At 40.6% G+C, this 20,883-nt stretch overlaps 1 protein-coding gene across 2 annotated transcripts; it reads right to left on the reverse strand.

Annotated features, from left to right (window-relative positions):
- ldlrb (low density lipoprotein receptor b) lies at positions 1-16,859 on the reverse strand. Of its 2 annotated transcripts, none has more exons than XM_049571451.1 (18): positions 16,557-16,859; positions 10,175-10,300; positions 9,376-9,498; positions 8,262-8,639; positions 7,816-7,938; positions 6,419-6,541; positions 6,008-6,130; positions 5,736-5,864; positions 5,446-5,617; positions 4,628-4,855; positions 4,398-4,516; positions 4,132-4,271; positions 3,706-3,847; positions 3,469-3,621; positions 3,174-3,380; positions 2,742-2,816; positions 2,413-2,573; positions 1-2,287 (listed from the first exon to the last, which is right to left on the reverse strand). In XM_049571451.1, the coding sequence occupies exons 1-18, from the start codon at positions 16,636-16,638 to the stop codon at positions 2,249-2,251; spliced, it is 2,643 nt and encodes an 880-aa protein (XP_049427408.1). In that variant the 5' UTR covers positions 16,639-16,859; the 3' UTR covers positions 1-2,248. The 2 variants fall into 2 exon arrangements, with proteins under 2 accessions (XP_049427408.1, XP_049427407.1); XM_049571450.1 differs by having other exon boundaries at positions 3,174-3,383; positions 16,557-16,854.
- Between the last annotated feature and the right edge of the window lie 4,024 nt (positions 16,860-20,883).

Consider the following 20,883-nt stretch of genomic DNA (forward strand, 5'->3'; position numbering starts at 1 on the left):
TTTTAAAATAATTTCTTTTATTTAAAAAAGACCAACACAACCAAAAACAACAAAGTATGCGCATTAACAAGCAGGCTGTTGTGCATCAATCCTTGTCCATTCATACATTTTGCTGTGACAGAGAACATCGTGCTTTGACACTACAGTATGTGCCTTCATCTCACAGTGACAACAAAAAGTCAAAGTAACAGGAAATCTGAAGCAAAATAAATTATGTCATTTATCACCGAAAAACAAACAGAGAGAGCTTCTCTAGCATTTCTCTGTAACACACAGCACTACCCTGCAGCAGTGACTCATATAGGATGTCGCACACACTAAACTGAGCAGGTGACCAAAGTTTTGATTGAACATAACTTAAATAACAGCTGTACAATGTAATGTTTAGACTGGCTAAGATGGAACAAAAACAATACACCGTAGTAGGCGCTCTGATAGTTTTACTGTATTTACAGCCTGACAACAAAAATCAAAAACCTTCTCTCATATATTTCCATAAATAAATAAAAGAATCTCTTACATATTTACAACATCTCTTGATTACAATTTACAAATGTAAAAAGGCAACACCAGAGAGAACTTAAGAGAGTTTTACAAAGTATGTACAGAAAATATTTACAGTATTATGATGAGTAATCGCATACAATCACTTTTTAATTAACTATCTTCATTTAAAAAAGGACATTTTCTTCATTTTGGTTGACTTCAGAAAACTCAGCAGCTTTTCCATTTACAATGTAAACCATCTGTGCTTCCCCACACTCAGTAACCTTGTTTGAAAATGGGTCACAATGGGAAATAAAATAACATAAGAGTATTGATTTTAAGGGAACCATGGTGGCTGACAGCAGAGACAAATGTCAAAGATATGGGAACCAACAAAGTGTGCAACTTAAGAGGAGAGAAGGCCGCAGTGGAATTATGAAGGCCATCACTATCCAGGGATAAAACACTATAGCATTAACTATCACAGAAACTGCTGTGGAAAGTAGTGGGGTCAGTAAGGCATTTAGGCCCTTGTCTACACATATACAGACATTTTTCAAAACAAATATTTTCCCTCAGTTTTAAAAAAGTAATTCTGTCCACACAGTCTTCATCTTACAAAATATCACTGTCCACACAAAAATGCAAAAGCGCAAATGCTCTATCATTGTCTTTAACATGAGTGGTCTCCCTTCATCAAAAACGTTGTAAAGTGCACAGGCTAGCATTACCTTCTTTAAAACACCCACTTGGATGTCATTACTGTTGATTTATTTTTGATATAAGGACGAAGGAGCTCATTCAAAACATACAAGTGATGCTCTGCAAAACTTTTCTTTTCATTCCTCATCAACAACAATGCCACTCTTAAAAGTGTCCCACCATCTGCCAACTTTAAATGCGGATGCAGGTGGAGCAATAACACTGGGCACAGCAGAAGCTTCAATTTGTCTGTGAAGTGGTGCAGCAGTACTTGTTCTACAGTTTATGTGTAAAGTAATCATTAGATCAAGCAGTGCTAACAAAACATTAGCAAACTGGTAATCCATCATTGTTGTTGTTTCTAGTGTATGCACTTTACACAAATCAAGAATGGCATGAGTGTACTGAGGAGATGATGTCATCATTTCCCAAATGCTCCATTTTACATATATATATATATACACAGTACCAGTATAGATAAATCTTCATCTCTCTGACCTAAAACTCAGTTTGCGTGTGGACGAGAGGTCAGTTAACAAAAATATCTGTATATGTACAGACAGGGCTTTATACTCATCAATCAATGTCGCTAAATTGTGGATGGAAGGCACACAAGTGTTAAGACAGCATAGGTCAGGCTTTTTTGACTTGTGTTTTGTGTATTTAATCAACATACTGAGGCAATCTGTTGGTGGCGAAGTAAGACATTTTCAGACAGCTTCAAAGAGTCAAAGCTCTGGGATTAAGAACATTATCGTCTGAACCATGGATTATTCCTTCATTTTGAAACCATTTTGTGGTCTCAATAAATGGCATCCTGTAGTTCTGCTATACTTGATTTTCAAAGATCTTTTTCTTTCTTTTTTTTCAGTACTTTAGTCAGACTTGGACGGCACAGTGCTGAGGTCAGAAACATAAGCCACAGAATGAGCTCACTGAAGGGGAAGGGATGGGAAGGGGCTGTTGAGCAGCAGCAGCAGAAAAAAGGCCTTTGTTGCTTGATGTTTGCATCAGAAAAAAAATCACTTTAAATAAAGCTTGTGTCTTCTTCATCTTGGGGTCATGCAACATCCATGTCCTCCATGCTCAACATTTGCCTCTGTAAAACAAACAAACAAACAAAAACATTAAATAAGCAAAGCTGTAAAACTACATACTAACAGTCCATATTTAGAGACTGTATTTTATCAACGATAAAGTGTTCTGGTATCAAGGAGACGATACCTGAGGATAAACGTAGCCGTCAGAGCTGTTCCTGCAGATGTGTAGTTCATCCTCGGTGGTTTTCTGGTACACTGGATTGTCAAAGTGGATGGTGTTGGTGTTCTTCAGACGCCAGTGTCTCCATAGCAACACAGCTCCAAAGACCACTAGGGCCATGATCACTGCAGAGCAAAAGAGCATTTCAAGGTCACTAGGTGAGACCAGGGAAAGCAGTGAAAATCAGTGTGGATTAACCAGTGAGTGACTGAGTGACTGACTGAGTGAGGAGAACAGGCTGTGTGGTTGAATATTCACCAGAAAGCCATAAAAGGCTGAAATGTGGAACTTACGTATTGGCAGCACAATGTAGAGAGCAACAGGGTGGGATGAAGGAGCTTCTGCGGGCAAGGCTGCCAATCTGTTACCTGAAAAAACAGACAAAACGTTATTTTCTTTATGTAATTCAGTAAAATAAGGTGAGAACTCTTGTCTGTATGGCAAATTCTCGACGAAGCTATTGCCAGAAGATGGTTAGCTTAGCTTATCACACAGTGGAGGCAGGAAAATCACTGCGCCCAGCCAAGAACATGTCCCACACAACCCCCTCCAAACCACAACTCATTAAACAAATGAGATATTACATAGTAATCCATGAGTTTTAGTTGTGCTAATAAACTGAGAGTTTTCCCCTGTTTCCAGTCTTTATGCTAAGCTAACTCGTTGTTGGCTAATATTTACTGTACAGATATCAAACAGTAATTATCCAGAACCCCTTCCTGTACCTTGAGCACTAGCAGCAGGCTGCTGCGTGGGCTGGCTAGACGAGGTAGTTGTGGGTTTTTTGGTCACTCTGGTGGTAGTTGTAGTTGTAGTTGTAGTAGGAGCAGGAGTAGTAGGGACAGGCTGCCTTGGTTTTGCAGGCGGCTTGGTGGGAGCTTTGGGCGGGAGTGGTGTGCCAGTTTCTTCTTTAGGAGGAGGGGCAACTGTGGCTGCTGGGAAAGTAAATATAAGAATTACCACCATAACTCAATGTTAATTTTCAGTTTATTCATAGTGCCATGTGGAGGTGACACCTACCTGTCACACATTTCCTCATATCAGGTCCCATGGCCATGTGGTCAGGACAGGCGCAGGTGTATTTGGGTGAGTGTTCGTTGATCAGAGGGGCAGGGAGGCACAGAAACTCGCATCCTCCATTCAAATTGTTGCTCTCTCTGCACCAGTTTGTACCTACAAGAGAGAAAGCATTAGAAATCAGTACATGCACGTAAAAGTTTGTTATGATAGCCTTCAGAATGAGTGAGGTTTGTGTACCAATTGGCTGCTTGAGGTTGTGGTACAGTATGATGTCCTCTGGCTGGACCAGGTCAGATGCCAGCTGAGTGATGTCATTCCCTGTCAGGCGACTGGCACTGAAAACAGCACTGTTGGTCAAGTCTGTCCAAAACACTTTGTCCTATAAAAAGAGAAATGCAACTTGAGTAATACAGTTTCACAATACTTCATTTAATATTCATCTGTTCAAGTTTCCTCAGAAACAAATGGATTAATTATTCATTTTGAATCGGCATCACTGATCTAAATTTATAGGTAACAAAGTGTGCACCCAGCTCTGGCTTCTTACTTCTAAACCATTTCAGCTTAATAACGCTCACCATGCATGAACTGGATTGCTGACTGGCTGCTTTGAAATTAAACACCTCTCATATCCACCTGGGATACATTAACATCATCACTAACCTCAAAGACGGTCAGAGAGAGGGGGTGGGCAAGCTTCTGCTCGCTGAAAACGACACTGTGTCTCGTCCCTCCGTTCACATCAATGCTAGAGAGAGTGTGCATCTTGGAGTCCACCCAGTACAGACGCTGGTTGACCATGTCTATCCAGAGAAAGCAGGAAACACAACGAGGCATGTTATAGATATCAGACTGGTAGATATAAATGTGTGCTAATAATACAGTTTGAATTGGTTTCCATTTAGTGCATCCTTTGTCATTCTGCTTACCCAGGGTGATGCCATTGGGCCACATGATGTTATCTGTTACCAAGGCAACACGATCTGCTCCATTTAACCCGCTCTTCTCTATCTTGGCCTCCTCACCCCAGTCTGTCCAGTACATAAAGCTGAAGAGGACACAGCAAAGCTAAAGCTCCAGTTGATCCCAAACTTAAATGCATTTCAGCAATTTCACAAGTCTGTCTCATATCTGCAACCTGTCTGAAACTTCCACTTACTTATTTACAGGGTCGACTGTGATGGCTCTTGGCTTCTGCAGGTTCTCTGTGATCACGGTCTTCCTCTTGCTGCCGTCTGTTGTTGCCACAGAGATTGTCTTCAAAATGCTGTCAGTCCAGTAGATGTTGCCATGGATCCAATCCACCGCAATACCCTCTGGGGCCTCGATGCCACTGCCAATTACCACAGTGTGGTAAGAGGAGTTACCAGCCATGTCTATGTGGGAGCTGTAGGGAGACAGATGAGGGAGGACAAATTCACTTTAGAGACAGATATTGCATTCAAATCAAATATAGAGTTATAGAAACAGGCTTGGTTGTGCAGCAAAAGAAACAGATCAGTGAAGTTTCAGGGGCGAACTCACAAATAATGGATTGCGGCTACTGATAGCACCATGAATTGCACATCATGTGCAACTGCTATCTGCCCTGTCTCAAGGTCTGTTGCACAAAAGTTATCGCGCTAGTGACATTACACTACACGCACACCTGTGATGCCTCTCTTGCGTCTGACTTCAGGCAAATAATTTAAACAGAGAGAAACCATATTTGGTCAGTGCGCTTCAGCTACCACCAAATCTCTTAAGATGCTAATAATCTAACTGTAACTGCATCTGGATGTTGGCGCTGACCTTTATGAATTGGACTGCTGCATAATACTTAATTCAAATATGTGCAAATAGCACAGCCACACTGAGACACTATTTGCTTGGCAGCGCAGTAAGGCGTGCTTTGAGAACTACACTATTTCTTTTTGTCTTATTTGTACAGATGCCACAAAAGCAACGCAATCCTTTGATGAACTGAGTCTTTCTAACCTGTAAATTTTCTTCAGTGACAGGTCAGACCAGAATAGCATCTTGTTCGGCATGTCCATGTCCAGAGCCACCGCATTCTTTAGCTGGGGGATCAGACGAACGTAATTGCTGCGGTCCGCCTCCAACTTCCTCACCTCGTGTCTATTAGTGAAGATGAGGGTGGGCACGGTGCCTGGAGGACACACACAAGAGAGTAAGGAAACATTTTTCAGATAGCTCCACAAATCTGTCAACTGTCAGATGTGACAGCTGCTCTTGAGAGTAAGTTCCGGCTTTCTACCAAACATTACCTAATTCAGCCCTGCATGTCTTGCTCACAGGGTCGATCTCATAGCCCTCCTTGCAATCACACTTGTAGCTGCCGGGCAGGTTGATGCAGATCTGACTGCAAGTGTCTGGCTCAGCACATTCATCGATGTCTGCAGGTGGAGGAACAGAGGATCAAGCGGGATATTGAAAGACAGCAGATGGCAAATAAATCAAGTTTCTAGTACTGTTTTCTTAAAAAAATATGTCCACAATCCAAATCTTGTAACAGCCTCATCAGACTCAGTCCTCTCACCTTCACAGGTTTTCTTGTCCATCTTCAGCCTGTATCCAGCTGGGCAGGAACAGTTGTAGCCAATCTTCATGTTGTTGCAGAAATGGGAGCATCCACCATTTCTGGTCAAACACTCATTGTTTTCTGTGGAGACACAGACACACAGAGCTTTTAAACAGTATTCATGACAACCATTTTCCTAATGGTAGCTCGAAATGACGATTAACTCACTTATTCAAACCACAAACTATCTAGGCCACTCGGCAGCTTGGCCAGCTTGTTCCTATCATATTTTCCAGGCTGTGATGTGGTTTCACTTTTTCTTTTTCTACAAGCAGCAATGGAGCCTGAGAGCATACTGAGAATTTGATACATTTCCTGGTCTGATGATTTTTGACTGTTGGGTGAAGGGTAAAATAAGCCTTCACTTACCACACTCATTGCCAGGTTCATCGGACCGGTCTATGCAATCTCTCCGTGTGTCGCACACTTTGTCCATGCTGATACACTCCCCGCTGCCACACTGGAACATAGTGGGACCCTCGCATACATTTTCTGTGAAGAAGAATGGTGTGAATGTAAGTGTGATGTAATAGTATGAGACTGTTTTGCAAAGATATTACAACATTTCTGTGGGTTTTAAGGAAGAAAATATAAGCATCTGTTTACAGCAGAGGTTGGACCAAGTCAGTGTTTTGCAGGTCATAAATAAGTCTTAAGTCTTTGTACTCAAGTCCTAAGTCAAATTTCCCCCCGGGTGATCAATAAAGTATATCTTAAATCCAAGTTGTAAACCTTGATTTTCGAGTCCCAAACAAGTAATAATTTGCTTTTATCCAAATATAATGCCATTTTAACAACAGAGAAACATTAGCTAAGTTCTAGCTCACTATGTTAATATTTGCCCGACTTACCATTCTTTGTGCAAATTTAAATGTCAAACAAAGTTGGAAGCTGTTGTGCTTTTATCTGTAAATTTCAACCCACGTGTTTTGTATACTGGGTGTCATGGTGGTGCAGTGGGTAGGATTGCTGCCTCATAGCAAGAGGTTTCCTGATTTGAACCTGCCAGCTAGTTGAAGCCTTTCTGTGTGGAGTTTACATATTGTCCTTGTGTCAGCGAGGGTTTTCTCAGGTTCTCCTGCTTCCTCCACCAGTCCGAAGACATGCAGGTTAGGTTAATTCATGACTTTTAATTACCCATAGGTATGAACGTGAACCTGAATGGCTGTCTGCCTCTATGTGTCAGCTCTGTGACAGTCTGGCGACCTGTCCAGGGTGGAGCCTGCTTCCTGCCCAATGTCAGCTGGGATAGGCTCCAGCCCACCCACACTTAGCAGGATAAGCAGTTATGGATAATGAGTGAAGAAATACATGAATGTTTTGCATACTGCAATTTGTTTTTTTGGTGACCACTGCATAGTTTTTGTTCGCCAGCAAAATTATCTTTGGTGTCATTTCAGCACTCAAATGTTCTTTACGGTTCTGTCCTTCTACTTGATTGGATTCTGTAGAGTTGGTTCAAATCAAAGAAGATCATTTGGAGAATTAAGTGTCGACTCGCTGGACTCATTGATTCAGGAGATAAAAGGAGATTAATTGATTTGTGGCACTTTTTTTAAATAACATACTTTTAAATCTTTGGTCTTGGGGGAAGGTATCAAATATTTTCAAGTCAAAAGGCTCAAGTCCAAATGAATTCAGGAGTCATTGTTGTTAAAGTCCAAGTCAAGCTGTAAGCCTTCTTTGATTTTGTAATGTCTCAAATCATTAAATTTGTGACTTGAGTCTGACTGGTATACAGTTGAGTGCGTTGGTGAAATAGTCACCTTTTTGGCAGTCGGCTTCATCACTCTGGTCCCTGCAGTCAGGTATTTTGTCACATTGGCGGCTGCCATGGATACAGGCACCATCATTACACCGGAACTCATCTGGGCGACAAGTAGGGTGAGCTTAAAAAAAAAAGAAGAAAAAGAGACAGTGAAATGAGACAGAGAGAAATGGAAGAAAAATCAGATGGCATAGGATGAGGAAAAAATCCTCACTGACATTATTTGTTGTGAGTCTTATGTTAACACTGATGATACTGAGCAGGTTTCCAACAGGATGTTATGTATTCTCAAGCATGAATGGGCTACATCTGTTGGGCACAGTTTTGCTACTAAAGTAAAAACTAAATATGAGCCAAAGAAGCGTTTTCAGAAGTTTGCTGAAGAGAAGATGGATGGAATGGAAACGCTAGGGAATTAATAAGATTTACAGAAAGCCAACTTACTGCAGTTGACCTCGTCCGATCCATCCCGGCAGTCACTGGCTCTGTCACACCTCCAGCCACTGTGGATACAGTCCCCATTTGCACACTGGAAGTAGTGGACACCACAGAGTGCCGGTGTCTTCTTGGGCTCCTGTCCCACACAATTCTGTGGCCACTCATCTGACCCGTCGGCGCAGTCCTCATCTCCATCGCAGCGCCACGTGGCCAGCACACACACTGAGTTGTTGCACTGGAAGGAACCAGAACTACAGCTGGGTTTGGGGCAGGAAGCCTCATCTGAGCCGTCTGAACAGTCGTTGTCCCTGTCGCAAACGAAGGACTTGGAAATACATTGGCCGTTGCCACAGCGAAACTCACTGGCGCTGCATTGTTTGGCCACTGTGGTGCAACAGGAGAGGGAGAAGAGAAGAATTAATATGGTGTTAAGGCTAGATATGATTTAGATCTGAAATTCACACCAAAAACATCAAAACAATCAAAACAGTAGAGTTATTTATTGTTATAATAACATAATGTTTGGGGCACCCAGTGGCTCAGTGGGTAGAGCAGGTGCCCCATGCACAAAGGCCCCATCCCGCGGCCACGGGCCCGACCCCAGCCTGTGCCCCCACGCCCAACATCCACCCCATCAATCAAAGGCAAAAAGCCAAAAAAAAAAATCTAAAAAAAATAATAACCTTGTGTTTGTTTCTAAATACCAAACACTCTGTGGACATCAGGATTTTAGCCATCATCTGATTCCACTCTTAAAAATGCAATTTTTGAATTACTTCCTTATCTCCTAACTATATTGGTAATGATTTATTTCAGTACACTGTTGTATTTATATGTGGTATATCATTATCCTCATTGTATGGTAAATGCACATAATGTATATGGTTTTCTATTTTTTAAAATTACTTATCTACACCATGCATCTATCATTGTACTTAGTTTTGCTGCTGTGACACTTATGCCTTTTGTTTCACTGTGTGGAATCAATGAAGTGTATCTTAACTTATTTTAAACTAAATGAATTCAAATTGGACACCATATTCCTGCAGACAAAATCAGGAAGTCACTTGTTTAAGTATGTTTTGAAAAGTGTGAAATAACTAGGCTATATAAAACTTACTGCAGTTTTCTTCATCCGCTCCGTTGTCACATTCAGCCCTGCCGTCACAGTGCCAGCCTCCTGGTATACACTGGTTCCTGGGAGGGCCGCAATTGAACTCTGTCGGCAGACAGGTTTTGGTTGCTGAGGACAGAAACAGAAAGTATGACTGATGATCACATGTATCGACAAAGAGTTAAGACCTACAAAACAGTCAGAGTATGTTAAAGAACTGAACAATAAACTATTGTTGTTCAGTGGCTTCACTGTTGTAAATTATGTTTATGGTTTGATGTGATGAGCAGGTCAAGATAACGGTTTCTGTCATATTTTGTATTAATATAATTTTGATTAATATTTATGGTCATGCCATGTAGAGCTCCAACAATTAGTTGATAAATCTATTAGTAAATTAACAGAAAATTAAAATTTAACAAAAAATAATTATTCTTATCATTGCTTTCTTCATTTTTAGGCAAATATTCCCAACATTTGCTGGTTCCAGCTGCTCAAATGTACAGATTTGATTCTTTTCTTTGTCATTTCAGATAGCAAATTTAAAATCTCTGGTTTTTGAATTTTTGGTCAGATAAAACAAGCAAACAGAAGGCATCATGGTGTGCTCTGTGAAAAAAGTCATAGGCATTGTCACAACTTTAAAAAAAAATACTATTACTTTTATAGACAAAATAATTGATTAAGAAAGTAAATGGCAGATAAATGGATAATAAAGACAATCCCTAGTTGCAGTCCTAATATGTGTACTTAATTTTTTCTTTATTCTTCAGGCAGATCAAAGTCATATCAGTGATTAAATTACCGCAGGTTGCAGGCAGTTCATCAGTTCCATCACCACAGTCGTCATTTCCATCACAAATCCACTTGCGGGTGATGCACCTCCCATTTCCGCATGTAAACCGAGTGGAGCTGCATGTGTAGACTGCATCTGTGAATGATAAAAGCACTCGTGAGCACCTTGTAGTAATGTGAGCTTCAGTTAACACACATAAATATAACTGGTGTCACTGTGAGGTTAATATTTAACTGAAAAATACACACAGGACAAATGATTACTATTGAAGGCCACTGATGCTCAGATAACTGAGTGTGAAAACCACACCTTTACTCTTGTCAAACTAAGAGGAGATTACCAAATTAAGATAACCACACTGTGTGGTTCCCAGACTCGTGTTAGAACAAGATATGAAGCAATAATTTGAATGTTGGATGTGACGTGTTTAGACAGAGGAGACCCTTTCTTGGCAGAAAAACAAAATTAGTAGTCCTATCTGTCATCATACTCTCATGATGCACACATTGGGAGTCATACCCATAAATCAGTTAAACCTCTCTTCATTTCACTTTACTTTTGGACATTAAAGTCCATATTTTACAAAAAGATAACAGAAGAAAAAACAATAAATTAAAAAGAAAAGGTCATAAATAAGAGGAAGAGTCAGACAGAAAAATATTTATTGGATGTACAAAAGTGTGTTTCATTGATGTTGCAACTTTGGTGGGAATCTCCACTCATTGCTCATCTACATCTTTGGTCCTCCTACAGGTGAACTCGGAGGTGTAGCAATCATTACGTTATGAAAACCAAGTTTAACCCAACCACACGCCTCTATTTCTCATTGTTTTGACACATTTCAAGTATGGAACAGGACTCACGCCTCTTTTTGTCACACAAGTGGCAAGAGCCTCACTTCTTCGCTTGAGCTTTGAAAGTTTGAAGCAGTTTTGACCTTAAATTGACCCCAGTTTATTTTGGGCTCATAGGTCTTGCCCCGAGGTGATCACACCTCAACAAAGTCACCAGTCAAAGCAAAGAGGGCATCACCATCAAGGTATGTGTGAAACCAACAACGGCGTTTCACATTCAAGTGTGTTTCATCCTCCATCACCTCTGCATCACCAGTCTCTCCTGAGACCTGGAGGCTGAGGACATGACAGACTATCCCTTTAAGACAATGGCATAGGAGGAGCCTAATAATCACACCACCAGTCGCTGATTGGTCCCAGAGTGACATTCCTTATAACAGCATCACTACGATGACCCACAGACCGAGGCGGAGACTCTAAGCACAAGAAAGTCTGTCAACTTGAGTGTGTGAATGAGTGATGACAGTTAAAGAAAGACAGACTGTACAGGTCTGATGGATTACGATAGAGTGGTAATTCAGGAAACTGTCAAACGTGGTGAGGATGCTTTCTCAATACTGGGCTTGCCACAAAGAGTCACCTCCTTCCTGCATTGAAAATATAAAACAAGAAGTGAGACGTTCACTGATTCTCATCTTTTGTTTTTCTTGGGAACATGAGAGGGGGCTATTATGCTTTTCCTTATTTTCTGTCATGAATATAAAACATTACAACGTCAGGTGTTTATATTAAACATCATTAAAATAACGACGCAAATATGTGCAAAAGTAATCCCTGTGAGCAAAAAAACTCAGGCTTCAGACTGTTCTGAATATTCCAACTTTTTTTCTCCTTTTAAAACGAGCTGATGTCAGCTTGTGATGGATTTTTTTTATGGTCATTTGCTCCAGGCACGCTACTGCCAATGTTTACATTACATAGCCTACACTGCTACATGTAGCCAGTTACTAACATCAGGGAAACATGTAAACTTGGTTGCCAATGTTGTTAACTTCTCCCTGATTTCAGATAACATTCCTGCTGGAACGTCTAGTTGTGAAGATTTTGGTATAGGAACTTTTATTGGTGAATTTTCATGGCGGAAAGTGCCGTTTTCCCCCGATACAGTCATTCCTCAGTGGTGGATGCAGATGGTGCGGAGATGCCGGGAGCACAAATGTGGAAGATCTGGAAACACTAACCAATTAGAGCAGACTGGTCTTTTTCAGGAAGGGGACTTAAAGCGATAGTGGAGCATCTCAGACAGAGGGTGAATACAAATGTTCAAGCACAGACAATATAAGGAAAATAAAGTGTTTTTGAACATTAAAGCATGTGAACACATTCTACCAAAAATACAAGTATGAACCTAAAAATGAGCCTAATAGGTCCCATTTAAAGTTGATTCAAGGTTTCACTAATTAAGGGAAAAACTTTGGCTGATGCTGAGAGGCACTTCCCGTGTAACCCACATGCTCACATTTTCAGGGAAACCACGTATACGCACAATCGCTCACACATGGCGGGGCGGCCAGGCATGCAGCCTGCGGGGATTCCAGGAAAAGAGTTTCTAAAGCATACTTCAGCCTTTTCCTCAAAACACGCGTTGGCATACAGTATGTATAACGAAATAAAACGAGTTTATTGCATCTCTTGCTCACTTTCCTTTTTTGAGAATTGTTCATTCATTCCAGTTGCCGAAGAAAAAGCAAAACTGGGACAGACTCTGACCTCCAAACTCCTGACCTCGTCTCTGAGGGTGGAGATTGTTAAGTATACATGCCGTTTTTTTTTTTGTTTGTTTGTTTTTTTTTCAATTTTCCACTACTAATCTTCCCTGCCGCTTCCACATATGGGTCATGAGCCTCCTAAGAATACAGTTCAGCAAGAGGAGGTTTCCTTTAATTCTTTACAGGAAGTCTTTTCTGTGGTAAAAACCTCAGGTTTAGTTTGACTAAATAAGAAGATATTAGTTATTTACTGTTTTGTCACATTAATCTTTCAACTTAAGTATTTTTAAATCACTATCTTTTTAAAGATCTACTTCAAATGTTACTTAAATGTGATGTTGAGCATATTTTTGGTCCTTGTAGCTACAGTAAAAATGAAATTGGGTCACCTACGCCACAATCGTATTTCCTCTCACACTTGCAAATGTGTTGGGCACAGTTGAGAAAGTCAAAATCTACTGCATGCATGCTACTGCTGACATTTACACCTGCAGACAGAGAGCTGAACACAAAACCACAAATTCAAGTCAGCAGACCTGTTTGAAAAGTATAACAAGCAGAGAGTGCATTAATTGCTCCTGCAGAAAAAACGAATCATCTACCTGCTATTCACACCCACAGTGTGAACCTGACAACCAGCAAACCGCCCAGCCATAACACCGCCATGTAAGGCCATTCGAGTACTGCCTCAAACACACACCAGACTGCTGCAATTCACTCCGAAATGTATGAAAAGCCATGCTTGTCTGACAGCAGGAACTGGCCGAATGAATGGCAGATACTCACAAGAGGTTAAACAAGCGGCCGTCACAATGCTGCACGACAACAATCCCCCTTTGTAACCACATGTGACTTTGTCTACTAACAATGCATTCCTGTCTTTTTATGGCACATGCATGCAGTGCGCACACACACCAAGAACCTTCATAAAGAGGTGTGTTTATTGACTCAAATATACAGTCAGCAGTTAATAAATAACCAGGATACATGTGCATTATGAGGAGCAACTTCTGCTTTGGATCTGAGTACATACTGGTTCAGTAATCTACTGTTGCTACACAATATTGAGACAAACAGTAATGTAGCCAAATTAAATTTGATTCCCAGATGCCAAAAACACAATCATCTTAGTTAAAGACTCTGGGCAGAGACGGTGCAAGACTTCAACTTTCAGACTTGATAATGAGGTCGCTATCTGCATCAAACTGCTGCACATTTCCTCTGCAGCATGTCAGTATCTCACCCGTGCACACTTCAGTGAATGGGCAACGCCAGCCTTCTAATTGTACAGCATGCTACGGAGGTATTTCTAAATTATTGATAGATGAAAGTCTTTGTAGGTCACCACAGTCTAAAAGTTTAGTCTTCCATGCTTCTTTACTACAGAGCATGGCCTCATTTCAGGAGTACCGTAAACACAAAGTGAGTACATTAAACAAACCTGATCCCGACCTTTAAACAAAGAGAAAGAAAGTGCATGTGAATATTTCCCTCACCCACACAGCCACAGACACAGACACAGACACACACTACTAGATCTGATGACTGGAAGTGAGTGCCATGAACTGGAAAAAAACTTCAGTTTTAATCTAAAAAGCTCTTGGAGTTGAGTTGAGATTATCAAGGGATTATAGGCTGGCAGAATGGGGCTGAAGCCAGGTTCATTCTCAGCACATTTTTGGCCTTAAAGGGCATTCAGTTCACTCCTTCACCAGTCGACATAGTTGTATAACAATAAATGGCATACTGTAATAAGTCATTTGTTGCTAAAATTGAATGGTGATGATGTGGGGCTAAAATTAAGCACAGTTTGAGTATTCAATTAGTCATTCAAGTGTCTGTCAATGAGGTATTAATAGTTGATATGTATGACTCACCACTTCTTACAGGGGAAGCACTCCAGTTTTCAAAATTCATACATGTTATTCCTATGGTCAAAAACACTCCAAAAATATCAGTAGAGTGCTAAAACTCAACTTTGTCATGTCATAGGGTATGAAGCCTGGAGCTGCTCCACAGACATTGAATTGTGAAAGATGTTCTAGTCCCAGGGGACTGTATCCTTGTACAAAGGTTTGTATGATATCTTATGAAAATACAAACACAACAGTTTGTATGATAGTCTGTGAATTAATGCCCTACGGATGACATTATGTCCTTGACATTAAGTCACATAATTAATGTAAAGTTACAGAGGCTAGGTTCACACAAGTGAAGTTACTGTGGTCAGGATTAGGAAAGAGACATAGGGATGACATAGTGACAAAATTTAAAATGACTCAGAGTTCATTAAAAGTTATGGCTTGCGTCTCCTGGGGAAAGTCTGTATTTTGTAACCCATCCACCGCCCCAACCTGCCTCCTAAATGAACCGCTCGGGACCACTTCCTTCTTTACTACCGTCAGTGCATTGGTCACCTGATCGCAGCCTTCTGAAATACTGGCATTATGCACAAATTACTGGTTCAAGATATGCATGAAATTTGGTGAACTGCTGTGCGTGAGAACAGCCTGACTCAGGGCAATGTTCTGTCTATATGGGTACATTCTCTGGCTCAGAGCTGAAAACACTACAATAGAATAAAGCTCACTTCGGTATAAAAAAGACTTACTTCTCTAGTTTCTGGCTTTAAGAGAGAGTAGCTCATGTCCACAAATATTTATTGAACTTTCCTAGACCTTGGAGACAACATATTGAAATTTAGGTGGTGCTTTCCTTTAATGTTGGTCATATCTTAGCAAATGTATCACAGTGTGCATCTTCAAAAGTGTATTTTTTCCTTTCCTTTTTTCCCCTTTTCCCTTAAATTAACACTTTGTATTTTCTCTCTCTAACAGTGTTGTACACTTAATTCTGCTGGTTTCTTATGGTCCTCTATGTGTCATTCAAAAAGCGCTATATAAATAAAGTTTGCTTGCTTTACTGCTTGCAACCCTACTTTTTCTATTATATTGTGTGTGCGTGTGTCTTATGAGCAACACTCAAAATATTTACTCAGTATAAGTAAAACCTCCAGAAGCTATTTCCTCTGGTATGATGTGATATGCATGTGTGGTATTACTGTCCAGGGTATAAGTTGAACAGGGAAGGGGGTGAACGAACACACACACACACACACACACACACACACACACACACACACACACACACACACACACACACACACACACACACTCCTATTATGTTTAGATAAGCTTGTGCAGCCAAAAGAAAAATGCAGATTTTCCAGCATCTCATTTCCTCCAGCTCCTGCAGAGAGGATGGTGTTGCCACACCCTTTCTGGTTGACAGCCGCCTATTTCTGTTTGTGCCGCCCACCCGAAACTTGATACGGGCCGGCAACACGGCTGAACGTGATTGGCTGTTCGGTCGCATTCGAGAGCGGAGTGAACCAATCAGAGTGCGTTGCGCTTATTCCATTCATTTCTACCCAGTATAGAAACCAGTGTGTCGTTATCACAGATAATATTTTGTTATACACGTCCTCGTTGTCGTTTTCACAGTTATTAAATTCACAGGAGAGTTTAAATGACACTCAGAATGAGCCAAATGTTTCTCATCACAAAGTAATTCCCCTCATCCACCAGTCACATTCACCACAGGAGCTCGAGGAAACATTTAGCCTACATTTGTGATATATGAACAACAAAAATGATGCGAAAGAATACCGCAAGGCATAATTATTATTATCATTATTATTAAATATTATTAAATGGACTATGAACGATATTTCTATGTGTCGCCACAATCAGCCACATCAATGTTTACACACCGGAGCATCCCTCTGTGTGGCATGAAAGGTACTTTCCAGGAAATCACATTTCTTACCTGCTTGGGGCAAAAAATGAATCAGCATCAGCAGACACCAACATGTTGACAGCCCGGTGAATCTCCTCCACATCCCAAACATGTCCTCTCCTCCTTACTTCTTCTTAGTTGACAGCAACGGAAGGGACAGTCAGCTATGATGAGCGCAGGTTATGGAGGAGTGGTGGGTGAGTTCACAGCAAGACCCGTGCGTAAAAAGGCTCTGGATCACACAGAGAGTGCAGACAGCAGAGTCACGCCGCGGCTGTGCGTAAAAGACGAGTGCCAGCAAAATATTATGGGGTCCGAGTCACATCTGATGAGTTTCTATGAAGCCGACAGGAGGGCGGTGCTACAGCAGTGGTGTGATGTTTAAAAGTGGACGTGAGCATCGTCGGGGGGAGGAGCCACAATCTTGCTGTATCACTGTGTGTGTGTGTGTGTGTGTGTGTGTGTGTGTCGTCCTTCCATCACCCCTCCATCCATTACCCAGACCAGTGTTTCCTGTGTGTGCCAGTGTGTGTGTGCTTATGTGAAGGGAGAATGAATGACGGGAAGTGGAGCAACGAATTAACAATGACATTAACAATCACATCTTTCTGACAACTCTCTATAAAAAGAAGCAACTTCTACATTGATGTCACTGCAGAAACAACAGTCACACCCTACAGTCACTGTAATGATTTCACATTGGAAAAGGGAGAAGAAAGAAACCATGTGTTTATATGAAACCACGTGAGAGCATGTGCTCACACATGGGGAGCCCTACGTTGCAGCAAGGGCTTGTGGGTAAACAAAAAGGGTGATGCATACTGTAGCTATGTGTCCCACAGAGATGAAGTGGAGACAAATCCCTCCCAGCAGCTGCCAGACTCTCTCTCACACAGAAAGTCTAAAAAGCTTGTTTTATTTTATGTTATTGCAGCTTGACGTCACTGACAGCCCCCTCACAAGAGGATAACTTTATTTCAAGTACATTCAAGTTTCATTACTATTCATACTAAAAATATTTAACTAGTAGCAACTTAGATATTTACACTCGAACACATCAATCCAGTCCAAGGAGTAAAAAACAATGTAAAATTACTCACTCGTAAATGAAAAATGGATATACTATAAGAATATATCACCCCCCCAAATGGCCATTTGTATATCTAATCACACCGTGGTAGAACCATGTGCAGAAAACTTTCTCGCATGCCTTCATTGTGAACAAAGCATCCAAAAACTGAAAAAACTTTGGAGGAAGTGAAGTCATACAGAACCACGTTTATGCCTATGCTCTCTTCAAAAGACAAAGCTGTCGTTTTACCTTGCTGAACACAAGAGCTTTTGGTCTACTGCTGCCTCCATCAGTTCACCAAAGTCACACAATAACACAAACTTACTGATTGTGGCAGCAGTAGACCAGCTGCTCCTGTGTTCAGCAAGGTAAAACTTTGTTTTTGTCAATGGAGTCTGGCTCTGATGGGAGCATAGGTCAGTTTCACCTTTAGTTCAGTTTTAAATAGTTAGGTTTTTAATGCAAATGCATGTGTTGGAGAAGCACTCAGCATACAGCTGGATAAATGAGACTTGGATTACACTATGAGTTGTGTGGGAGTTTGTAAACTGATGTTTTATGTAGTTTTGTTGTTTTCAAAAGTCGTCGCTACAAATTTTCTGCGTTTAACGGATTTGTTCATTGTGGCGACATGCAAGGTTTCATCACAAATTCAACATAACACAGCATGAGTAACTGATAATTGACAAATGGCCATTTGAGGGGTGAAGTATTCCTTTAATAAATACCACAAATCTTTTCATTTAATATCTTTATATTTTTTTGTAATTTGGGTTGCAGCCCCCTCTCCCTCTCTCTCTCTCATTAGTTTATGGAAAAGTTGTAATGAAGCCAGGTATGGTAATGCAATGCAAGATGGTTTCCATTTTTCAACAAACTGGACATGTGGCTGTATTTGGCATTTGGTTAGAGGATAGATTCACAATTTTTGAGGTCTGCCTTAAACAATTGTCAGGTCCCCATATGCACATTGAAGCAGTTTTTGCTTCCTATAATCTTTTCTCTTGTCCACACTTGTCATTAAGATAACCCACTCTTAATGTATTTTCAATGTAACTGACGGGGGACACAGTCCTCCTTTTGTGCAGAAATATGTACCAAAGTTTATTAGAAGCTAAAATGAGGTTTCAACAGTTTGAGTTAGAGAAATCAAGTTGATATCTTTCAAACTTCTGTCTTTTCAGTAAAAAAATAAAATAAAAGAATCCCTCTTGGTGTTACTGCCCCTCCACTGCAGCTCAGCAGGGAAACACTGTCAAGGGAAACAAAAAGAGAGTGACATTAAAAGATACTCATTTGCTTTGAATAACTTTGCCTAATCTACACTCTGGAATGATGACTGTGGATTTTGCCCCACACCACTTACATTTAAAGTGTGTTAAGCAGGGATCTTTTATCAGCCAGTATGAACTGTGGAAGTGATTATGACAACCAAAAACTTTTAATGTACATATACGGGCATGTAAGAATTGTTTTCAGACAGACTTTAAAAAAATGAGACGCTACCTTTTAAAGGAAAAGCTAAATGCAGTCAACAAATTTAGAAATTTAAACAAGGATCACTCACTCCTAAATAAAACCAGTCAAAATGTCATAAGGCCTTTTCAGTAGATTGTGAGACAGTTGACTGATGCTGCATCTGAATTGCTTTTGAGAAGTTGGGATATTTAAAAGTCAGGCATATGCTGCTGTAGCATCATACATCAGTATTTATTTAGACCTAAAGTATTCAAATGTAAAACATCAGGTTGACATATGTCCAGAGCCACAGCATTGTGTTCCTTCTCAAATGAAACAGAGCATTTGCAAAACAAAGTATCACCATACCTGATGATGCAAAATATGTCATAGAAAGATGATAACCTGAGCTGTGTATTTAGGGCCTCTGTCATATTTTCCAAGGAAGTGATATTCACTGGGAGACAGTGCTCTGCATCACTTGTTATCCCCTTTTTTCTGATGATTTATGTTGCTCCCGGAAGATATACGCAGTTCCAAAGTGTCTTAAATCAGAAAAAGTGATTCAGAGTATTCCTGATTTTCCCCCCTATATGTCGCTCATTATCATGGAAGCAATCCAGCTGAAAAATATTGGGGTGTTGTGACAAAGACTGAATTATCAGTGCAGCCTCAGTGGCGAATGGAGTGATTGTCCTACATCAGTTTGTGATCCTTGTCTGTGAAGTGGAGACAGTTATGCTTTTAAAGACATGGCCGCACGGTAATATTTAAGAGATGAATCAGACTGATAAGCTGTTTCCTGTGTGTGTGTGTACAGGGGGGACGACCTTAGCCTAGCTCCTAGTAGGCTAAGAGCTGCTGGAGGTAACACTGGAATGTTGAAAAAGCGGCTGGATTACATATTCTGCTACACCCACCATCACCCCACACTGATAACACATCCACAGACAGGCTGAATGTGCTTTGTGTAAGTGCATGTGTGAGCGTAACCATACCTGTCATCAGTACACGAGTTACTAAAACATCAACTTGAGAGTTCTGAAGAGCAGTAACAGTGAGTCACACTGAAAGACTACATCAGTGTGGAAGAATCATTTCGATCTGAAACTGAGATGTAGAGATAGCAGGCTGTTTTCAGTGCAGACATTTTCATCTGTCACTGTGGTAAAGGCGCAGGTGTTACTAACTGAATTAATGATGGCTCTGTTGTATTCAAGTGTCCCAGTAAGTCGTGACAGTGCGACAGAATAACTGACATTTTAATGATTTCATCTGACAACACTAATAGCCTATGTTTTTTTTATGATATTGACTATGAATACTATCCTTTGGAAGTTACTTGGAAAATATTGCATAAATGCAAATTTTACATGGATGCAAATACAAATAAATTTGTTTTGCATAGGTAACAAAAGTCTTCTTCTTCTTCTTCTTTTGCTCCTGGATGTGGGAACAATTATACCTACCCAACATTATTTTTGTCCATCTAAACTATTAGCTCTCTGAATCTGAGCCAAAAAATCTGATTGTTCCTATCTACAGTATCAATCAGTGTGTGTGCTGCATTCAGCCTGTACTAGCACAAGTAGCCTGCTAATCACACTGAATTTAATTTATTTCAGAAAAGAAGAGAGGCTTTAGACTTTTGCTTTGCTTTCTGATTAATAAGTCATAACCAAATAATTATAAAGCCCTCAATAAATGGGCCCACTGAAATTTGCTATCTAGTTTCACTTCAGGCTTATTCACTGTTGCACTTTCTGTTGCTGTGAGAAAAAAAAAAAAAAGGGAATGTGGCGGGAATTCAGAGGTTAGGAGCCAGAC

Source organism: Epinephelus fuscoguttatus, linkage group LG3, assembly GCF_011397635.1.
Source record: "Epinephelus fuscoguttatus linkage group LG3, E.fuscoguttatus.final_Chr_v1".
In the NCBI taxonomy this organism is placed as follows: Eukaryota; Metazoa; Chordata; class Actinopteri; order Perciformes; family Serranidae; genus Epinephelus; species Epinephelus fuscoguttatus.

Excerpts from the sequence above, each read along its gene's own strand:
- ldlrb (XM_049571450.1), bottom strand. The coding sequence starts at position 16,638 with ATGTTTGGGATGTGGAGGAGATTCACCGGGCTGTCAACATGTTGGTGT. Across the intron at positions 6,542-7,815 it reads TGAAGCCGACTGCCAAAAAG|AAAATGTATGCGAGGGTCCC; the intron begins GTGACTATTTCA and ends TCTTCTTCACAG. Across the intron at positions 3,848-4,131 it reads TCTCTCTGACCGTCTTTGAG|GACAAAGTGTTTTGGACAGA; the intron begins GTTAGTGATGAT and ends CTCTTTTTATAG.